Genomic DNA, 19859 nt, shown 5'->3' with positions numbered 1-19859 from the left:
ATTTTGAGAAGTTCCGCAGGGGAAGAGTGGCCACGAGTTATGTTTAGATTGGTTCTTTCTCCAAGGAGTTATGATTTTTTGGTGATGACACTAGTCATCAGAGGGGGGAACTGAGAGAGCATTATACTATTCTGAAATTTATAGAGGTGCATCATATTCACCCTTAGTCCGCACCCATATGTATTATAAATTGAATGAAATACTTAATCGTTAGAAAATGTAAACGTAATAATGTATTGTGTACAGGTATCATTATTAAATTAGCTCATGATGATTGAAAATGTAATCGACATATAAAGTGTGCCATGTATTAACTTGTGTGTAATGTAGATAGTAGGTTTAAACATGCCACATAAAAGTTGCACATGTAGGAATGACTGTAGTGTCTTAATCATGAGAAATGCAATATTTAGAAATGTTTAGAAATGAAAATTATTAACATTTACCTAGGTTTATAAACGGCTAGAGGCCTGTGTTAAATGGCTGCTTACGTTTTGCTATGAGTGGCCTGTATGTGATTTCTTATGTTAGCAGAGTCGAGAAGGCCTGAAATTTATTTTTCCTTGTGAAGGCTCTCAATAGAATGTAGTCTGTAGAATTTCATGTACAAGGTTGTTCTGTTCTCAGGTTTTCGTTGCAGGTGCAAGGACATTTTCCTAGTTATCTTGACTGATGCTCATTGTTTTAGGAGTTAGGTATGGAGGAGACCTGAAACATAGTTGCATTGGAATTTGATAATGAATCCTCACGCTGGAGAAGCCTGGGACCATAATAACTCAACCGTTTTTTGGAAGAAGAGCAAGTTATGGAAAATACCGTGCCAAAGATGTGCGTCCAAAAGAGGTGTGTTGGGCATGTTTTAGGAGTTATGCATTTTGTATTAGGGGCGGTGCCCCAAGGGAGGGACGGCAGAGAAGGACAGAGAGGCAGTTGAGTCAGAAGAGGCGGATGAGGTAGCGAGCAGAGAGCCATTAGGAGGGTGAGAGAAGGGTTCGATTCTAGGAATGAAGAATTAGAAAGATTGGCTTGTTTTCTAAAGTAAATGCACTTCTGAGGAAGTCTTCACAAGCTGACACCTTTTCTGAATTGACTACTAGAATGTTATGTAGAGGATGTCACCTTAGAGTTAGAGTAGGGACAGAATTTTTTTTTTGTATTATTCTTTTTATTATTGAAACTAACACAAAGCATCGGCCATCATCGCCACACAATTGGGTTGCAAAGGCGTACAGTGGGTCTCACAAGGAACAACAAATTACATTGGAATCATATCAGTGGGACTACAGTACATCAGGACATCTAAACATCTGCCTCAGGCGTCGATCTTCGAAGCTCGGGGGGTACAAATACAGTGCCCCTGAATTCGTTCCATTTGTCCCATATCTCTCCCCATTTTTGGGGCACCCACACGGGCAACATACACAGTTCGTTCCTGTTACATGCACCAGTCCATGTCACGTTTCCAGTCCGCGAGTCGCGGGTGCGTGACTGCCCCCCAGAGTCTTGCAATGTTACGCTTAGCCACCATCTGGCCGAGTGTTACCCAGAGCCTGCCTCTGGCTGATAGGTCCGTCGGCTCCCATATGTTCAAGATACATCTCTTAGCCTCTGGGCGTAGCTCTACCCCCAAAACGTCCTGCATACAGCGCGTCACTTTCACCCAGTAGGCCTGCAATAGCGGACACTCCCACAACATGTGAAAGAAGGAGCCAACCATTCCGCAACCCCTCCTGCACCTGTCATCGTCACTCCTGTCCATCCCTTTCAACCTAGTGATGGAAATGTAAACCCTGTGGATGAGCCGCAGCCTAGACGAAATAGCTACCTCCTTAGGGGAGGCCAACGCACTCCTCCACTCCTCCTCGTCAATTTCTAAACCATCAGCCTTCCACTTCTCTTTGAGCCCTAAGAGTAGGTCAGGGAGGTTATTTATCAACTTCTTGTACAGGAGTGAGATTGCATGTTCCTGTATGGGGCCATCTAAAATCCTATCCTCCAGGGGGGAAGCCTGAGGAGGCAGCGTACCCTGAGGGGTATTCTTCTGCAGTGAATGGTGGACCTGGAGATATCTGAAGTACTCGGTGTCTGCGAGCTCATATGTAGCTTGTAGGGATGGAAAGGACTTGACCCTGCCGGAGTCCCAGAGATCCCCGACCCAAGAGATGCCAATGAGGTCCCAATTACGGAGCCCCTTTGTACGACCCAGAAGGCCAAGTCGCTCGGACACCCAGAGCGGGGTGGCCAAGGTGAGCATGTTGTGCCAGCCCATTTCCTCTGGACTATGTGCCATACCTGCACAGAGTGGAGGGTCGGCCCCGTGAGCGCGAACCTGGCAGGCCGTGAGTAAAGTGCTGCTTCATAGTTCCCTCCCGGTAGGAGCCACCTATCCATGCCATACCCTGGATCGTTGCCGTCGCAATAAGTACCTTGATTGATAGCGGAAAGATGCGCCGCCCAATAATACCTGCGGATGTCAGTTGGGGCAATCCCTCCATCGTACCACCCCAGAGTCAATTTCTGCAGAGCTATTCGAGGTGCCCCAGACCACAGGAGACCCCTCTGCGCCGCCTCGACAGTCGTGAAGTACGACGAGGGAACTAAATCGGGGTAATTCTGGAGGGCGTAAAGGAACCGGGGCAGCGCCATCATTTTAAAAAGGGCTGCCCAGCCCAGAAGGGAGACTGGGAGCTTCTGCCATGCGGCGGAGTCTCGTTTGAGTCTATGGAGTGGCGGGAGTAAATTCCTGTCGTACATGGCGGCTTTGTCCTTGGACATAAAGATGCCCAAATACGTAAAGCCCTTGGTGACCACCTTTATGGGACAGTCACATGGAAGTATAGAATTGCTGCCGTGGAGGACATAAAGGAGAGACTTGCTCCAGTTGATACTATACCCGGCGTTCTTACCGAAGTTGGTGAAGATGTCCAGAGCTACGACCAGTGATCGTGGGAGCCGCGAGAGATAAAGGAGGATGTCGTTGGCGTATAAGGAGATCCTGTCCTCCCAACCATCGGCCCACCGGAGCCCCTTCAGGGAAACGTCCTGTCTGATCCAGGTGGCCAGCGGCTCGAGGGAAAGGGCAAATAAAAGGGGCGAAAGCGGACACCCCTGGCGTGTCCCTCTTCCCAGGGTGAATGCCTCTGAGACCTTATTGTTCACGACCACCTGGACACGCGGTTCTGTATAGAGGAGTTGCACCCTGGAGATAAAGCCAGGGCCAAAACCCAGTTTACGGAGGACAGCCATCATGTATGGCCATTCGAGAGTATCGAATGCCATTGCGGCATCGAGCGACACCACCACGGCGTCTTCACTGATCGTATGGCATCTCCCCAACACCCCGTTTAATCGACGACGATTGAGTGCTGTGTTGCGGTGGGGCATGAACCCTGATTGGTCCGGATGGACCAGAGTGGTGAGGACCGGCTGGAGCCTATTGGCCAAGACTTTCGCCAATATCTTAGGTTCTGCGTTTAGCAGGGAGATGGGCTGATAGGAGGCACACAGCTCCTTTAACTTCCCTTCCTTAGGGATTGCTACAATAGTTGCTAGTCTTTGGTCACGGGGTAGCACCCCCTTGGACCTGCTCTCTTCAAACATACGCCTAAGATAGGGTCTGATTCCATCCGGCTTGAGCTTGTATAGCTCAATCGGAAGGCAATTCGGACCAAGTGCCTTACCTGGACGGAGCTCTCCTACAGCTCGCTCCACTTCTGCCATAGTGAGTGGCGCCTCAAGGAGGTCGTGCTCCGCCTCAGACAGGTCCGGCATTCGCAAGTCAGCCAACAGTTGAGTTGAGTTGGGATTTATAAAGCGCGTAGCTACCCTAGGGCATCCCAGCGCTGACATGACCTTAGATCCAGAGAAGAAGTAGGAAAAGGAAGATTGAAGGTTAAGGGAAGAGCCAGGTTTTTAATTGTCTCCGAAAAGTGAGGAGGTTATGCTCTCTCCTATAGCAAGTGGGAGGGTGTTCCACAGTTTTGGGGCGTTGTAAGAGAACAAGCGGACGCCGGATCTGGCCTTTCTTATTCTTGGAACGCTGGCGAGGGCGAGAGAGTCGGATCTTAATTGCTTGTTGGACTGATGGGGTTTCATCAGGGGGTCTAAGAATTGGGGGGCCTTTGTCGTGCATTATTTTGTGGGAGATGCATAGGTGCGACCGAGTCTTCCTCTGGGCGGTCAGACCCACTGCTGTAGACTGCCCGGAAGTGGCGAGCAAATTTTATTAACTATGTCTTGTGGTTCAGTGACTACCGTGCTGTCCGCCGTTTGAATCTCCACCACCACCCTATTTGCCTGTTGCTTTTTATCAAGCCACGCCAGGAGTTTACCCGCCTTGTCTCCCTGGTCATAGATCTTGCCCTCCCTAGTAGCAGCCATCTTCTTCGCTGCCTCTGTGGCCGTCGCCTGGTATTCTGCGGTTTTTAGGGAGAGCCTGTGGCGCGCCGCGGGTGTATTCTCTGTACGTGCTACCTCCTTCAGTGTCCCCAGGTCAGCCTCCATAGCAACCAGCTGCGCCTCCCTCTCCTTCCGCCGACCCGCGATCGCCGACAGGGCCTCCCCTCTGAGGACCGTCTTGAAGGCCTCCCATAAAGTAATCACTGAGTCCACAGAACCGTCATTATTATCAAAATACTGGGCGATGGAGAGGGTCAGTGCCTCACGGAGGTCCTCATTACGGAGGTGCCAGGCATGGATAGGCGCAGTGTACCCCACCCTCCGATTCCCAACGGTAATGTGAACCAGCACCGGTGAGTGGTCTGAAATTCCTCATGCCCGGTGTGTTGCCGTGTGTACAATTGTGTCTTGGTGCAGGGGAGTGAGAATGTGATCAAGGCGGAAGAAATAGTGGTGTGGCCCGAATAGAAAGTGTACTGTGTGTCTGTAGGGTGTGCCAAGGCGCCAAACATCAGTGAGGCCAAATGTCTCCAGGAAGTCTCCCAACCATCTCTGTCCCCGGGGTGTCTCCCTGGGCAGATGTCTATCAAGCATCCCAGAAACCAACGCGTTAAAGTCCCCACCGACGAAAAATTGACCCTCCGGGAGGGATAGAAGGAGTTTACCGAGGTCCGTGTACACCTGTGACTGAAGGCCCGGCGGGACATATGTGGAAACCAGAGTGAGCCTGCGACCCGCCCATTTACCCGAAACTGTGGCAAATCGGCCCTGTGGGTCAGTGGCCGTGTGGTCTGGAAGGAAAGGGAAAGTGCGTCGGAGAAAGACCCCCACCCCTCAGGACCCCGTGGTGAAGCCGAATGGACTGACAAGGTGTACCCATACCTATTTAAGTTGTGACAAGTGTTGCCTAACAAATGAGTCTCCTGTAACATAACAACATCGGGAAGGTGACACGAGTAGGGACAGAATTAACCAAACGTTTTCCTTTCTGCAATCTGATGAAGACCAACCTAGAGATTGGATCAATCATTGCTAGCTTAATCTTTTTGGAATTGCTTATTCTTTTTACTTTGCATCGAATTAGGTTAATCAGGAGTATGAAGTTTGTATTAGTGCATATGTATCTTTTCAACCTCGTGATGAGGTACTTGTATGTCCAGTTGCTTTTGGCTCTGTAATAAAAATCCTTAAAATTGAGATAGAGTCAGTTTTTTTTCCGAGTCTTTATTGATTAGTCTTATTGATGAAGGTGACTTTATTGGTTTTCTCCGTTTTACACTTCTTAGCAGATAAAAAGATCCAGTCAACCGGAGATCCTCATAGATTGTAAGATCTGATAAAATAGGGATAAGATATACTTCCTTTAATAAAAAAAACAATTTGGACAAAAAGGATCCTAACAGCTACAGACCCTTATCCCGACTCCCGCCCCCGGCTAAAATGTTGGAGAAGGCCATAAATAGGCAGCTCAGCTCTTTTTTCGGAGGACTAAGGCACTCGACCCCACGCAGTTCGGGTTTCGTGCAGGTCATAGCACGGAGCTGGCCCTGATTAAGGCCACAGAGGAGATCGGAGTTACGGTTGATCAGGGAGGGGTGGCTGTCCTGATTTTGCTGGATCTGTCGTCAGCCTTCGACATGGTCCATCATGGGGTGCTGATGGATCGTTTGTCGAAGGCGAGGGTGGGAGGCATTGCCTGGAGCTTCCTGAAATCCTTTTTGGCAGACAGAATCCAAACAGTAGACCTGGGGCTGGACAAATCTAAACCTTTTGCCCTCCCATGTGGGGTGCCACAGGGGTCTTCCCTGAGCCCCACACTTTTTAATGTCTATGTTAGTCTATTGGCGGCTTTGATAAGATCTTTTGGTCTGCAACTCACATCCTACGCTGATGACACACAAATTGTGTTATCCATACAGCGAAGGTCCCAAGTGGATATGGCCTCAAGGTGCCATGACTGTCTGAAAGACATTGCTGGCTGGATGCCCTCCAACTGCCTCAAATTGAATGCAGGGAAGACCGAGGTCATTATATTTGGGAATAACTCTAACATCTGGAAACCTGTTATGTGGCCTGAAGACATTGGAAAGCTACCAGGTCCCACTGGGAAGGCAATAAATTTGGGCGTGATCATGGATCAGAAACTCGATTTTGGGGATCAGGTTAGCGGACTGGTTTCGAACGGTTTCTACATCCTGAGGATATTGAGACATTTTTTTTTAAAATCTTCCAGCCAACGGTTTCAGCACAGCAGTCTCAGCCCTTATTTTGTCACGCTTGGACTACTGTAACAGTTTGTACTTAAATCTGAAAAAAAACATCTGTACAGATTACAGTTGGCACAAAATGCGGCGTCGAGACTGCTTATGGGGATCCCTAAGTTTGCCTCTGTGCGAGAGGGACTCCGGCAACTGCACTGGTTGCCTGTAAAACGAAGAGCACAATTTAAAGCTCTGTGAACTATCTTCAAAGCACTGAGGGGCAGTGGCCCAGAGCTTTTGAGTAGGTGCTTTGAATGGTACGTTCCTGGGAGAACATCGCGCTCCTCTGAAGGCATACAAGTTGCGGTGCCCCGAATAAAAAAGGCAAGTTGGGGGGAAAACAGCTTTATCTGCATCGAATGCCTGGAATAGCCTGCCGGCGCATTTCAGGAATGCCTCAGAGCTCCGTTCTTTTAGAAAGCGGTTGAAGATGTGGTTATTTAGGGATTATGAAAAAACAAGGAAAGGGAGGGAGAGTATCACAGATGGATTCGTACTCCCTAAACAAGTTACATAAACAACGAGAATCCATTCCAGCGGAGCCGCGTATGGGGTAACATGGATCAGAACTCCCATTGAGTTCATTGCAGATTGGCAATTATCAACCCAGATGTTCTTGAGTCTCATGATGCTTACAACATTGCAAAGACAAATACTGCCATTCGCATTTTCTTGAGCATTACCGCTGTAGGTACATTGTAACCTATAATTTATATACATATATATAATTATCCACTTTTTTGTAATTACACATCATTCTTTTGTGTAGTGAAACGTGAGTAAGGTGGGGAAGTTGTGCACCCTGTACTGAAGAAGGAGCTCAGTCTCCGAAACATGTCGACGTACACTTTGAGGTGATGTACATTATCACTACATTAAACACCTCGCACTTCACTTCTTTTAATAGCACCAGCCGGGGAACAAATAAAAAAAAATTCAGAGTCCTACGAGCCAGGTACTTTTGAATTTTTCACCCATCCCACCACTCACTCACATATTAAACCCTCACGTGCACCATACATAGTCTATTATTAGTGCTCCTGCGAAGTGGTAGGTCGCAGCACGCCGCATCCCGTAGAGGGGTGCGAAGACCCCTAAGATGAAGCATGACACCAAGGGTCCTTTTGGTGTGTGAGGGGTATTTTAAGAAATACTAAGTGCTCCACACCATTGTGAGGAACACTTTCCATACATTACTATTTAGGGATTAGTCCCCCAGTTGTGCTCCTGTGAGTAAGAGGGTAGCGCCAGGACGCCCTTGGGTATAAGTGCGCTTTATAAGCTTCTAATAATAAGGATCGGGCACAATCACAACCGGCAGTCTTTTGAATGAGAGCGACTGAAATAAAAAATTTCGTTTTTCCCAGCACAAACTGTTTGGTTAATTTTTTGAGTGTGAGATGCATTTGGTATAATTTTTCGCCAATTTTGCATAATTACACTACAGCAAATTACGCTTGTTTTGCACACCCATGGTGTACAGCGGAGTATGCAATGTAACTGAATACATCTGTGAAAGGAGAGCAACCAGAAACATACCCATTAGGTCCACTATCACCCACTTTTTCTGACTGGACATCTTTTTGTGCATGGTGGTCAGCAATATCCACCTTTGAAGAAGAAATGGGGATGGCGGCCTTAACTAACGTTGGTGTCTTTGGATGAAGTTGAAAACATTAGGTCATCCCCACGGAGATTCGACGTTCATACCATTTATTTACAGTGATTGAATTTAGGTTCTGTCTGGCATTTTCAAGTATTCTTAGCTGGTTGAGAAACATCTCAGCTCAAAAAAGGGAAGTAATGAATCAAGGGACTGCCCAAAAGCAACTCCTCGTCATTTGTGCTCCTCATAAAGCCAATGATTCATGCTATTTGCATCACTGTTACATTTTATGTATTAATGTGGTCTGTGATTGTCATGGCAATATCATCCTTGACGTTCTCAGTTCCTGCCAGTTGTTGATCACAGGGTTACTGTTTGCATTGTGCAGTACCCAGTGCCTGGACACTCTGCTGACAGATATTTAATTATGGAAAATGTCATCTAGCGGTGACCATAATTTACATGTCAAAATGTCAGCATTTTCTCACACATGGGGGCATATTTATCATTGAGTCACACAGTGCAACATTATACGGCGCATTCCTGTCTTTTCTTGGCCCTGGCACCCAATGATCTGCCTGGCTCCAACGCAGGCACTCCTGCACCAGGGAGCAAGGGTGCCTGCATTGTAACCAGGATTGTTTTTGTGCAGGCATGGATACCTTCCTGCTCAAAAATGATTCCCTGAGGCATTTTCCTCTTTTTATGTGTGCTGTACATAGAATGCAAAAACCACAGTTGATGGACGGAATGCAGAACAATGTCATACATTCACCCCAGTACAGAGATCTGGGCCTAAATCCATCGTTTTTTTGCACTCCACACCACCCCAGTTCAGACATGGCCATATGCAAATCAGTCTGACCCTGTGCCTCATGGGAACAGTCCAGCCCGAACTGCCAAGCCATGCCTTCCCTGGACCGGAAACAAGCACGTAGAATGCGGCACACACAGAATGAGCAAAAAACGAGGAGAAATAAGGATATTTCTCCTGGTTACGCCTCAGATGGGAAGGTGTAGCATTTTGGTGCACTCCAAGGTCTACCAGTAATGGTAAATTCTGGGCATGCACAAAAATCCAATCTATAGGTGTTGCGGCAACACCTGTGCACCACCCATGGAATGCCTCCCTGGGGCAGAGTAACGCAACACAGCGATTTGTGTCACTCCAGATTTATCAAGTCACTCAGGGCCACACAAGGTGGCCTTGCATGGCTTGATAAATTGCACTTATGAATTGCATCTCTTTTGCACCCCGTTGCATGGCGTAAAAGTGATGCAACCCTATGATAAATATGCCCCATGGTAACTGTTAGCATTAATTGTGTTCACACAGTGATCAACATATTTCTGTCACACTCATTCTAATTAATTCCTACACTTACCCACCTGCTCCCACTCAGTCACTCACATATGATTTCAAAGGCTCATTTCAGTCCTCAGTGGTTGATTCCCCTCATGTTGATTCACTATTCATGTTGTGTTGGCATCAGGCTGCATGGCTTCTTTCTCAGCCTTTGAAAGTTCTTTGGAAAACTGTACAATAAAACGAAGTTGCAAAGTCACAATCCAGTGAAAATGATCTCTCAAGGTGGAGCTTGGCGCCGAGGACCGTGGCGGCAGCTGAGTAGACCTTCTGTGACCATAGTAGGCCATACATCTCTATGTGTTGACTAAGGGGCCACCCACATGTCCTCCCCGATGTCCCTGCATCCTGACAACACAGCTACCGATTCTGTACCTCCTCTTAGATGGTGGTGCCCGTTCTCCTCCTCTCTACGGCATACCGCCATCACATGACTGCTGTGCCCAGGCAGAACGGGCACCGCTGGGGAGAGCAGAGACTCTGCTGACCTACCCTGCCGACCGTCCTGACCGATAGCACCACCGCTTTCCTACTGGAGCGGATGACCAAAGAACACCGCAACTATCCTTCGCTGGCACGCAAACATGCCCCCCAGACAGTGCAGTGCGCAGTAACTCCCAGAGGCAAGAAGAGGCTAGGTGTCAGTGGGAGCATAAGGCGAGCCCAGCCTCACCTGGTTAGTTACTCCTCCTGACTGGTCGACCTGAGAGCAGGACTGTAGGGCAGTAAGCATATAAACAGGACTTCCTACGGTCAACTATCTTGGATGAGTCAAAGCCCCTTCCTAGGCTAGCTTACTGGCAGGGCAACAGCCATCTTGGACTAGTAGACTCTGTTTCCACACAATATTGATCTTCCTTTATTTCCTGGCACAAGGACCTCTTCATGATAATTTTCCAGTGGAGTGTTTGCTTACTCTTTTAATTCTTTTTAGAGACTGCCTCACCCATCATTTTTGGACCTTTGTCTATCTTTTAGCTCAGACGTCTTCCTACCTTTGAGACAGGTGGTCCGAGATTGGGTCCTTGTGCCCTCCACATATCAAAGCCTAAGATTTCTCGGCAACTGTTAAACTCACAGGCAGTTTACAGAACAGATAAACCTTTGCAACCGGACCTGATAATGTCGGCTCCTTCTGATACAATGGACTCTGCCTTCACAAAATTTCTCAAGGAGTTTACAGACATCAAGTTGTCGATTCTCTCCATAAACGCAGCAGTTACCTCTACTGCGGCAGACATCCAATCCCTCAGAGGGGAGGTTTCCTCTTTTCGCCAACAACTACCATTGGTGGAATCCAGATGTGGAACAACGCCTCGACAAATCACCGGATTGAGGTCAGGATCTTTGGAAATACCACTGCAATGTTGTTGACTTGGAAGATGGTAGTAAGAGGGATATTGTCCGAGTGTCTGGGGTGCTGGAACAGGCAGAAAAGGACAATATGCAACAATTCCTGACTACTTTTCTGCTAACCCTCCTAAACCTCACATTTGAACTACTCTTGGGATTCCAAAGAGCCAACCAAGTGCTCTCAAGGTGCGGTCAAAACCCCGCAAGACCACGTCAGATGGTGGCATGTTGCATTCAACATGAGCAGGCTCGCCAAATTTTGGAGGCGGCCAAGAAACATGGTCCTCTCCAATTTGGTAGCAGTTTGAATCCACATATCAGTGAATTTCTCTGCTGAAACTAACTCTATGTGGAGAAGATTCTTTGCGCTTAGGCTCAGGCTGAGGAAAAAGGACATCAGATATAGCCTAATGGAACCTGCTTTGATGATTATCAAGATAGCCAGGAGAACTGTTGGACCTGGCCCATTCTGCAGGGTTATCCCCAAACCTTTTGGCTTCCTCCTCCTATTTTCTGACCCTCTTTTTGTTTCTCTGTACTCTAAACATGTGGGTTGAGTTCAGGATTACCATAACTCTAGCATTTGCATCTTCGGAAAATGTTGTTTTTCAACACTCATTCAGGAACTGGAATTAGCATAAAGGCTCTAAAAAGAGCCCATTTAGAAAGCACTACTTGTTGTTTTGCACTGCTTTTTTTGATGTTGCACAAATACGTTTCACATTGCCTTTCAGGATAAGCCTGACTGCTCTGTGCCAAGCTACCTGAGGGTGAGCACAGGTTATCGTATGTGTGTTTCTGACTTACACTGACTAGAATGGTGGTTTCTGCTTTGCTTAGGTACATACCCTAGCCAACCAGAAACCCCATTTCTAATACTGGTGATCAGCTGTGAAGATAGGACTAGTGTTCCTGCGGTGCCTTACAGTAATTTAGTGTACACTCCGTTCCACATCTAAGACCATTATGAATTTCTCTTTTTTTTCTCTCAATTGCTCATTTTTCCAAATTTACTCCGGCTTTATCTTCATCAACTTGGAACTCTTTTTGCCTGCTGCACCTGTGAGGCTTTGTCAGAATGGAAATTGTGGGCCCGATTCACAGAATGAACTTAAGACTCAATCCTAAACTTACTACTATTTTGGTATTCACCGAATGCACTTACTACTTTTGGCATTCACAGAATGAACTTACTACTTTTGGTATTCACAGAAGTTAGGATTTTGTCTTAAGTTTGTCTTAAGTCTGTCTTAAGTTTGTCTTAAGTTCGTCTTAAGACAAACTTAAGACAAAATCCTAACTTCTGTGAATACCAAAAGTAGTAAGTGCATTCTGTGAATGCCAAAAGTAGTAAGTGCATTCTGTGAATACCAAAATAGTAGTACGTTTAGGATTGAGTCTTAAGTTCATTCTGTGAATCGGGCCCTAAGTTCTTGCACCTATCAATCTACACTGTGAAGGAGCTGAAAGATTTCTGCAAAGAGAGGGAGCAGGCTGCGAAGAGAAGATCCACAAGGTAGGATCTACAGACAGTCCTGTTTCTTTATTAGGAAACACAGTAGCTAGCAGCACTAACAGATGACTCTGGGAAGGTCTCAGATCGGGAGGTCCTCACTGAAAGTCCAAAGGATGCAACGCCTTGGAACTTCCTGGAGGTTCCCAAACCAGAACCTCAAGAGGGCAGTGGCCCTAAGAAGGAAGCAGATAAGGAGAGACATGATTTTGCAGAAGCTCCAGAGGAGAGAGTGCAGCCCACAGAGAGGGAGTCCCCTGATGGATCTACTGCTGGGAGCGGTGTCTCCACACACATTCTGTTCACTAAGGAGTTCAAGGTTAAACTGGCCAAGAGGGACCTGCAGCTGCAGCTGGCTCAACCGGCTGCAGAGGAGAGAAGAGCTGAGACTGAGAGAGCCTCCGCCAAGGAAAAGCTTGCCATGGAGGCAGCTGAGGCTAAGGGAGCCTTGGAAGAAAGAAAACTCTGTGGGTTCATGAACTGAATCTAAAGGAACTGGACTTAAAAGCAAAGCAAGTAGAGTCCAGTGGTGGCACCGAACGTCCCATGTCCGGTGATGAAGGAAAGGACCACACACCGAGAGATTTAGTGCTTTACTGCAAGGAGGGGGGGGGGTGATATTGGCAGGGGGTTTGACGTGTATGAAGTCACTCTAGTAGCACACAGGATCCCTGAGGAGGATTGGGGGAGCTGTCCTATGGAGGCATATACCTGGTGATGGGAGTAATGCCCAACTGGCCCTAGATGGGAGAGACATGCTGAGGTATCCCACCATTAAGGAGACCCTTATTAAGAGATATGGCTTCACCCGAGAAGAGTGCAGGTTGAGATTCACGGACAATAGGACCATGTCTCACCAGTCCGGGAAGGGGGGGGGGGGGTTGAGGATTTTTTGTGTCACTTTTGCATGGCACTGGATAGACGGGTTGACGGGTAGAACACAGTAAACACTTTTGAAGGGCTGTGCAATCTGATTGTCAGAGAGCACATGTTCCGTTGCTGTTTTCCAGGGATACCCAAACACTTGTTGGAATGTAGGTTCTCTGATCCCAGGGAACTTGTAAAGGAGGCAGACCTCTGGGTGAGTTCCAGAAGGTCTGGAAAGGCATTTGGGAGTGATCCTAAAGGGAGGGGCTCAGGTTCCCCCCAACCGAGAGCAGAGGATGTTCATAGTAAGTTAGTAACCCAGACAGTTCCCAGCGTAGTCAGGTGGGCAAAGGGTCACATGTCCTTTCTGAGAATAGGATGTGAGGTGAGGGTGGGCGAAGTCCCAGGGTGTCCTATGCCAGCCCCATAACATGGGGCCCGATTCACAGAACTAACTTAAGAGAAAATCCTAAACTTACTACTTTTGGTATTCACGGAAGTTAGGATTTTGTCTTAAGTTTGTCTTAAAACAGATTTAAGACAGACTTAAGACAAAATCTGATTCCTAACTTAAGTCTGTCATAAGTCTGTCTTAAGACAAACTTAAGACAAAATCCTAACTTCTGTGAATACCAAAAGGAGTAAGTTTAGGATTTTGTCTTAAGTTAGTTCTGTGAATCGGGCCCATAGAGAGTAACTCGAGGGGGCCCCAGGAAGGGAGACTAGTCTGTACCAGGAACCATTAACTGAGGGGGACCCCATAGTGTCAGGAGAATTTGGGGGGGGTGGCTGACCCAAGAGTCCAACCAGTTCTGGTGTCTGGCAGTCTGCAAAGGAGGATGAAGAAGCCCAGATAGAGGGGTTTGAGGGGGAGGAAGTACTCTCCCCTAACTCCTGTCCAGCCCCAGGGTACAGACCCTGGGTTGGAAAACCAGGTTCAGGGTATCACCCCTTACCTGGGGGAAGGGGTGGCTGCCACAAGCACCCTACCAGTTGTGGTTTCTGGGGCACCACTCCACGGTGGAGGGTACAGATCCCCAGATAGAGGGGCATACATTGGAAGCAGTCTACAGTGGGAGGACCAGTGGATCAGTGGTTGCAAACTCTGAGATCAGAGTACCCGACGACTGACCCTGGTGAGGCCACTCTGGCCTGGGAGGACTCCATGCACTGTTACGGAGACAGAGGGCTAGTGACCTGCACCAGGCAGACTCTCGCACCACATGCCCAGGATGTGTTTCCCTTGAGGGGGATAAGGGTACTCCCCTACCTACCAGGTAGGTCGCTCCCCCTCCGCACAGCACCGCCTGTGTTTTGCAGTTGAAAAGGTTGGTGCAGCAGGAAATGTTAAAATAACCGGACAAACACTCAAACCATTTTTTTATGTTTTTTTGTCACTTTATACGTTGTTTTTCAAGTACACAAAGTCAACTACTGGCAAATGTTTACAAAATTGCATTATGAAGCTTTGGCTCTCCTAAGTTCGAACAAGGTGAACATGTGGCGTCACGGCTAGAGATAGAGGTTTGAGTCTCGGGGTCAGCTCAACAACACTGTGATTCCCGGCATATCTCTAAATCCTCCCGTGCCTAACCTTGTGTAGCTGGAGCTCATTCATGTAAAGCGCTCCAATACATTCGGGTCGAGCTTGCGCCATAAAACAAAATACATTTACATCATTCAGTTCTTTCCTCCCTAGCTAACTGCAAGGTGAATGATGCAGGGCACTGGTTCCTTGTTAACGAGCTATGCTATTTACTTAGGCAGAACAGTTATTTGTTAGCCTGGTGACTTATTAGGTGGACATGCGTGTTCTCGATAGCCAGTGAAGGAAGTGGGTGGAGTCAGGCGAAGTGAGTGTGGCCTCCTCCAAAAATTTGAGCACCTGGACTTCCTATTTTACAAATTAAGCACTGGCCGTAGGTAGGTTTGTTCATCCTCCGCTTTATTGCTTTTATTGTATTGCCTGTATTTTCATTGTTGTGTCTGTGACTGCTGTTGTCTGTCTTCCCCCGTTGCCTGTATGTGGTCCGTGCCCCTTTTTTTCCCCTCTGTTCCCCTTGCTGTTCCTGTGCTCTCTCTGCCCGGTTTTCCCTTCTGTTCCCCTCGTTGCCCCGTGCCTCTCTGCCCGTTCTGCCTTCTGTTCTTAGCTGCCCCTGTATTTCTGTATTCTGTATTTTGCCTCTGTACCTCTAGTTTTTCCGGTATTTCTGTGCCCTCCTTGCCTTCTGTGCCACTCGTTTTTCCCTCGTTTTTGTACCCCTTTTGCCTTCTGTTCCACTCGTTTTTTGTGCCCGTCTGCCTTCTGTGCCACTCGTTTTTCCCTTGTTTCTGTGCCCCTTTTGCCTTCTGTTCCACTCGTTTTTTTGTGCCATTCAGCCCTCTGTGCCACACGTTTTTGTGCCCCTTTTGCCTTCTGTTCCACTCGTTTTTTGAGCCCTTCTACCTTCTGTGCCACTCGTTTTTCCCTTGTTTTTGTGCCCCTTTTGCCTTCTGCTCCACTCGTTTTTTGTGCCCTTCTGCCCTCTGTGCTACTCTGGCTTGCCTAAGGCAAGCCCGACCCATCTGCTCCCGTCCGCGCCTGGACCGCGCCCAGGCCCAGAACCCCTGGCTCCCGCACTCGCCACAACGACCGCCACCACTACGACGCCAGCACTCTGCACGCTCTCAACTCTGGACGGAGCCACACCTGCTTCAAGGACGCCCCGAAATGCACACATGGCCCCTTCACCTGCCGGAACTGCAGCTACACCAGCCTCAGAGCTGATACACCACCCGCCAAGAAAGACCCCAACCACTTCCGATGCATACTACTGAACACCCGCTCCGCACGCAAGCATGCCATCGAGCTCTAGGACCTGCTCAACACAACATCCCCGGGCGTCACCTTCCTGAAAGAGAACTGGTTTAACAAATCCTCCGCACCCGAAATCACCACAGCCATCCCAGACAGCTACAATATCACCCACAGAGACCGCACCAACGGAGACGGAGGAGGAATCGCCATCGTCCACAAGAACAGCATCAGGATCTCGACTAGCACCAACGACGTGCTCAGCACCACCGAACACATGCATTTCCAGATCCGCACAGACCCTAACTCAATCCTCAGAGGCACCCTTGTCTACCGACCCCCCGGACTGGCCCCCAGTTCAGCGAATCCATCGCAGACTTGATCAGCACAAACGTCCTGACCTCCACCGACTACATCCTCCTTGGAGACCTGAACTTTCACTTCGAGAACAACAACGACAGCAACTCCACAACCCTGATCGATAACCTCGCCAACCTCGGAATGAGGCAACTCGTCACAATGCCCACCCACTCCACCGGCCAAACGCTCTACCCCGTCTTCTCCTCAAGCCTGCACGTCTCCGTCAGCCACACCACCCAACTACTCTGGACCGACCACCGCTTCACCCACTTGGCCTTCCAGAAACCCTCCACACACCACTGCACCCAACAGATCCCCCGCCGCTGCTGGAGCAAATTCACAGAAGACCAACTACACGCAAACCTCGCTGTCAGCCCACCCACCGAACCCTCCAACACCGACGACTCTGCCCACAGCCTCAGACGCTGGATCGAGGACTGCGCCAACACGCTCACCCCACTGAAGAAACCCCACCACAGAGACACCATCAAAAAGGACAGCTGGCTCACCCCAGAACTCCTAGCCTCCAAGCAAGCCTGCTCGAAACTAGAGAAGAAATGGCACAGTGAACAAACTCCGGACAGCCACGCAGCACACAGGATGCCATCCAAAACCACCACCACCTCATCAGGGTGGCCAAGAAGGACCTCCTTCAAAGACCGCCTCAACAACAATGCACACAATAGCAAGGAGCTCTTCAACATCGTGAAAGAACTCTCCAACCCCAGCTCCAACACCAACGACATCCCGCCGTCGCAAACCCTGCGCGACTCCCTCGCCACCTTCTTCCACTGCCAGATAGCAGACATCCACGACAGCTTCAACACCCAGACAGCCCCATTACACAGCAACACAACAGACCCTCCGCACACCATCGACCACGACCCCCTGCTAACCTGGGCCAGTGTGAGCATCGACGATACCATCAAGACCATGCGCATAATCCACTCCCGCTCTCCGTCAGAACCATTCCCACACCACGTCTTCAACAGAGCAAGCATCTCCATCGCACTCCCCCTGTGCAACGTCATCAATCTCTCCCTCGAAACCGCGACCTTCCCAGAGATCTGGAAACATGCTGAGATCAACGCCCTACTCAAAAAACCTAAGGCAGACCCAAGAGACCTCAAGAACTTCCGGCCCATCTCTCTGCTCCCCTTCTCGGCCAAGGCCATCGAGAAAACCGTCAACAGACAGCTAACCCGATACCTCGAAGAAAACTGAATCCTGGACCCTTCCCAGTCAGGGTTCCACAGCAACCAGAGCACCAAGACTGCCCTCATCGACGCCACCGATGACATCAGGACGCTGCTGGACAACGGAGAGACCGCAGCGCTCATCCTCCTAGACCACTCTGCCGCCTTCGACACCATCTGCCACCGCACACTACGTGCACGCCTTCACGCCACAGGGATCTGAGGCAAGGCTCTGGATTGGACCACCTCCTTCCTCTCCGGCAGAACCCAGAGTGTCCTCCTCCCCCCATTCCATTCCAAAGCCTACAAGATCATCTGCGGCATACCCCAGGGATCCTCCCTCAGCCCGAAGCTGTTCAACATTTACAATGCCCACTTAAATTGGCCCTCTCGCAAACGTAGCCCGACAGCACGACCTCAACATAATCTCCTACGCCGACGACACTCAGCTGATCCTCTCCCTCACCAAGGACCCCATCACCACCAAAGCCAACCTCCATGAAGGAATGAAGGCCGTCGCCGACTGGATGAAGACCAGACGTCTGAAGCTGAACTCGGACAAGACGGAGGTCCTCATCCTCAGCTCCAACCCTTCAGCCTGGTGTTAGGATTTATTCTACTTTCCTGTGCCCTAGTCCTGTCTCTGTGTCTATGCATGGGCGGGTTTATTTGATCGTGGCTTGCCCTTTAAATAGAAACCGGTTGCACTGGTTAGGTGCTTGGTTTCCTTCCTAGTCTGGTATCACCAACCTGCTTTGTTCTGCACTCCTGGACCTTTTTGGAACTTTGTTGTTAAGTTGTGTGTTGGGTGCTGTTTGGTTTCGCCCCTTGTGGTTTCCTGATGACAGCGTGAAGAGTCTGGTAGCGGCTGCGGGAGCCTTCGCAGCGATTTGGAACCAAGGAGAAGGACTTCAGATGGACGCGCGGCTGCGTGTACAATCTAGGGGCACTTCCGGGATTGTGTAGCTGCTCTGCATTGTTGTGCGGAGATTTGGAGCGAATTACGGAATGCACTGTCGGATGACAGCGTTCTTGGGTTTAAGCTTGAGTTCGACTTTTGCGGGAGAACGGCTATCGTTTTCTTTTTTTGGTTTTTCTTTTGGGGTCAAGTAAAGAGATTTTTGAGCGCAACAAATGAAGTGAGGGTTTTTTATGCCTGAGGCTTTTTCCCCTCGTTTTATAACGTTCAAGACAAACGGAGAGGGAGGCATAGTCTCCGGTGAAGAAATGGACGCCTAGGTGCTGGGCGTCTCCTGCTCCATAAACGGGTAAGAAGCCATTTGGTCATAATCTGAGGGGCTTGCACATGTATGGGCGGTATACAACCGTTACAACGAAACTTTTACAACGCACTACCATTACAACGCGACCATTACTACGCAAACCATTACAACGCATTGCGCTGGGGGGCGCTCTAGGATAGGGAATAAGTTTAATTTACTATCCAACACCTACCCTAGTGTCCACGGGGACTGGAGTTGGAATAGTAAATTAAACTATTCACTATCCAGCACCCCAAAGCGCTATGCGTTATAATGGTATGCGTGGTAAAAACCGAGTTGTAAAGGTATGCGTGGTAAAAGTATGCGTTGTAACGTCATACATCCGTATGGGCACAGAGACAACACTTATTAGGTGGACATTTGTTTGTAATTGAGAATCTCCTTCTTGTTTATGTACCAATAGGAGCAGTGTGAGGTCCATTCCTTACAAAAGGTCTCCGGGGAACTGAGACGGGGTGCAGTGTTTTCCCTTCCCTCTTTTCTCTCCCACCCTCTCCTGGTGCTCATGTGGCAAGTCCATTGTTTACATACTGCGGTGGTTGCTACAGGGTATTGAGAGAATTGGTGGTATCGTCGTTTCTGCAGTGTTGGGCAGAGCTACTGGTGATTCTGACAGAAAACCAAGCCCACGTTTCTTATATACACTGCCCGAGCGACGATGAATGAAACAGGGAATGGAGGAGTTGGGGAGGATGGTCCATCTTTACAGGACTTAATGGGTGCCATTACAACCTTGCAGACTCAAATGCAGGATTTAAGACAGGAGAATGTGGGGCTTCATCAGGAGTTGGGGGCAATGAGGACTAGAGAACAAAATAGGGGTTCAGGCCAGGGTCCCCTTTTACAATCTGCTACCTTTCAG

At 48.8% G+C, this 19859-nt stretch overlaps 1 protein-coding gene across 1 annotated transcript in view; it reads left to right on the top strand.

The window, feature by feature from the left end:
* LOC147698824 (uncharacterized) overlaps positions 1–12981 on the top strand; it is a 67091-nt gene extending 54110 nt beyond the window's left edge. Inside the window, exons 2-3 of the mRNA XM_086936275.1 lie at positions 6318–6560; positions 12547–12981. Of these exons, the coding sequence (XP_086792401.1) occupies positions 6318–6560; positions 12547–12981 (678 nt within the window). The remainder of the gene's footprint in view (positions 1–6317; positions 6561–12546) is intronic.
* The last annotated feature ends 6878 nt before the right edge of the window (positions 12982–19859 follow it).

This window comes from Lissotriton vulgaris, chromosome 8, assembly GCF_964263255.1.
Source record: "Lissotriton vulgaris chromosome 8, aLisVul1.2, whole genome shotgun sequence".
In the NCBI taxonomy this organism is placed as follows: domain Eukaryota; kingdom Metazoa; phylum Chordata; class Amphibia; order Caudata; family Salamandridae; genus Lissotriton; species Lissotriton vulgaris.
This window is presented reverse-complemented; position numbering and strand designations above follow the sequence as displayed.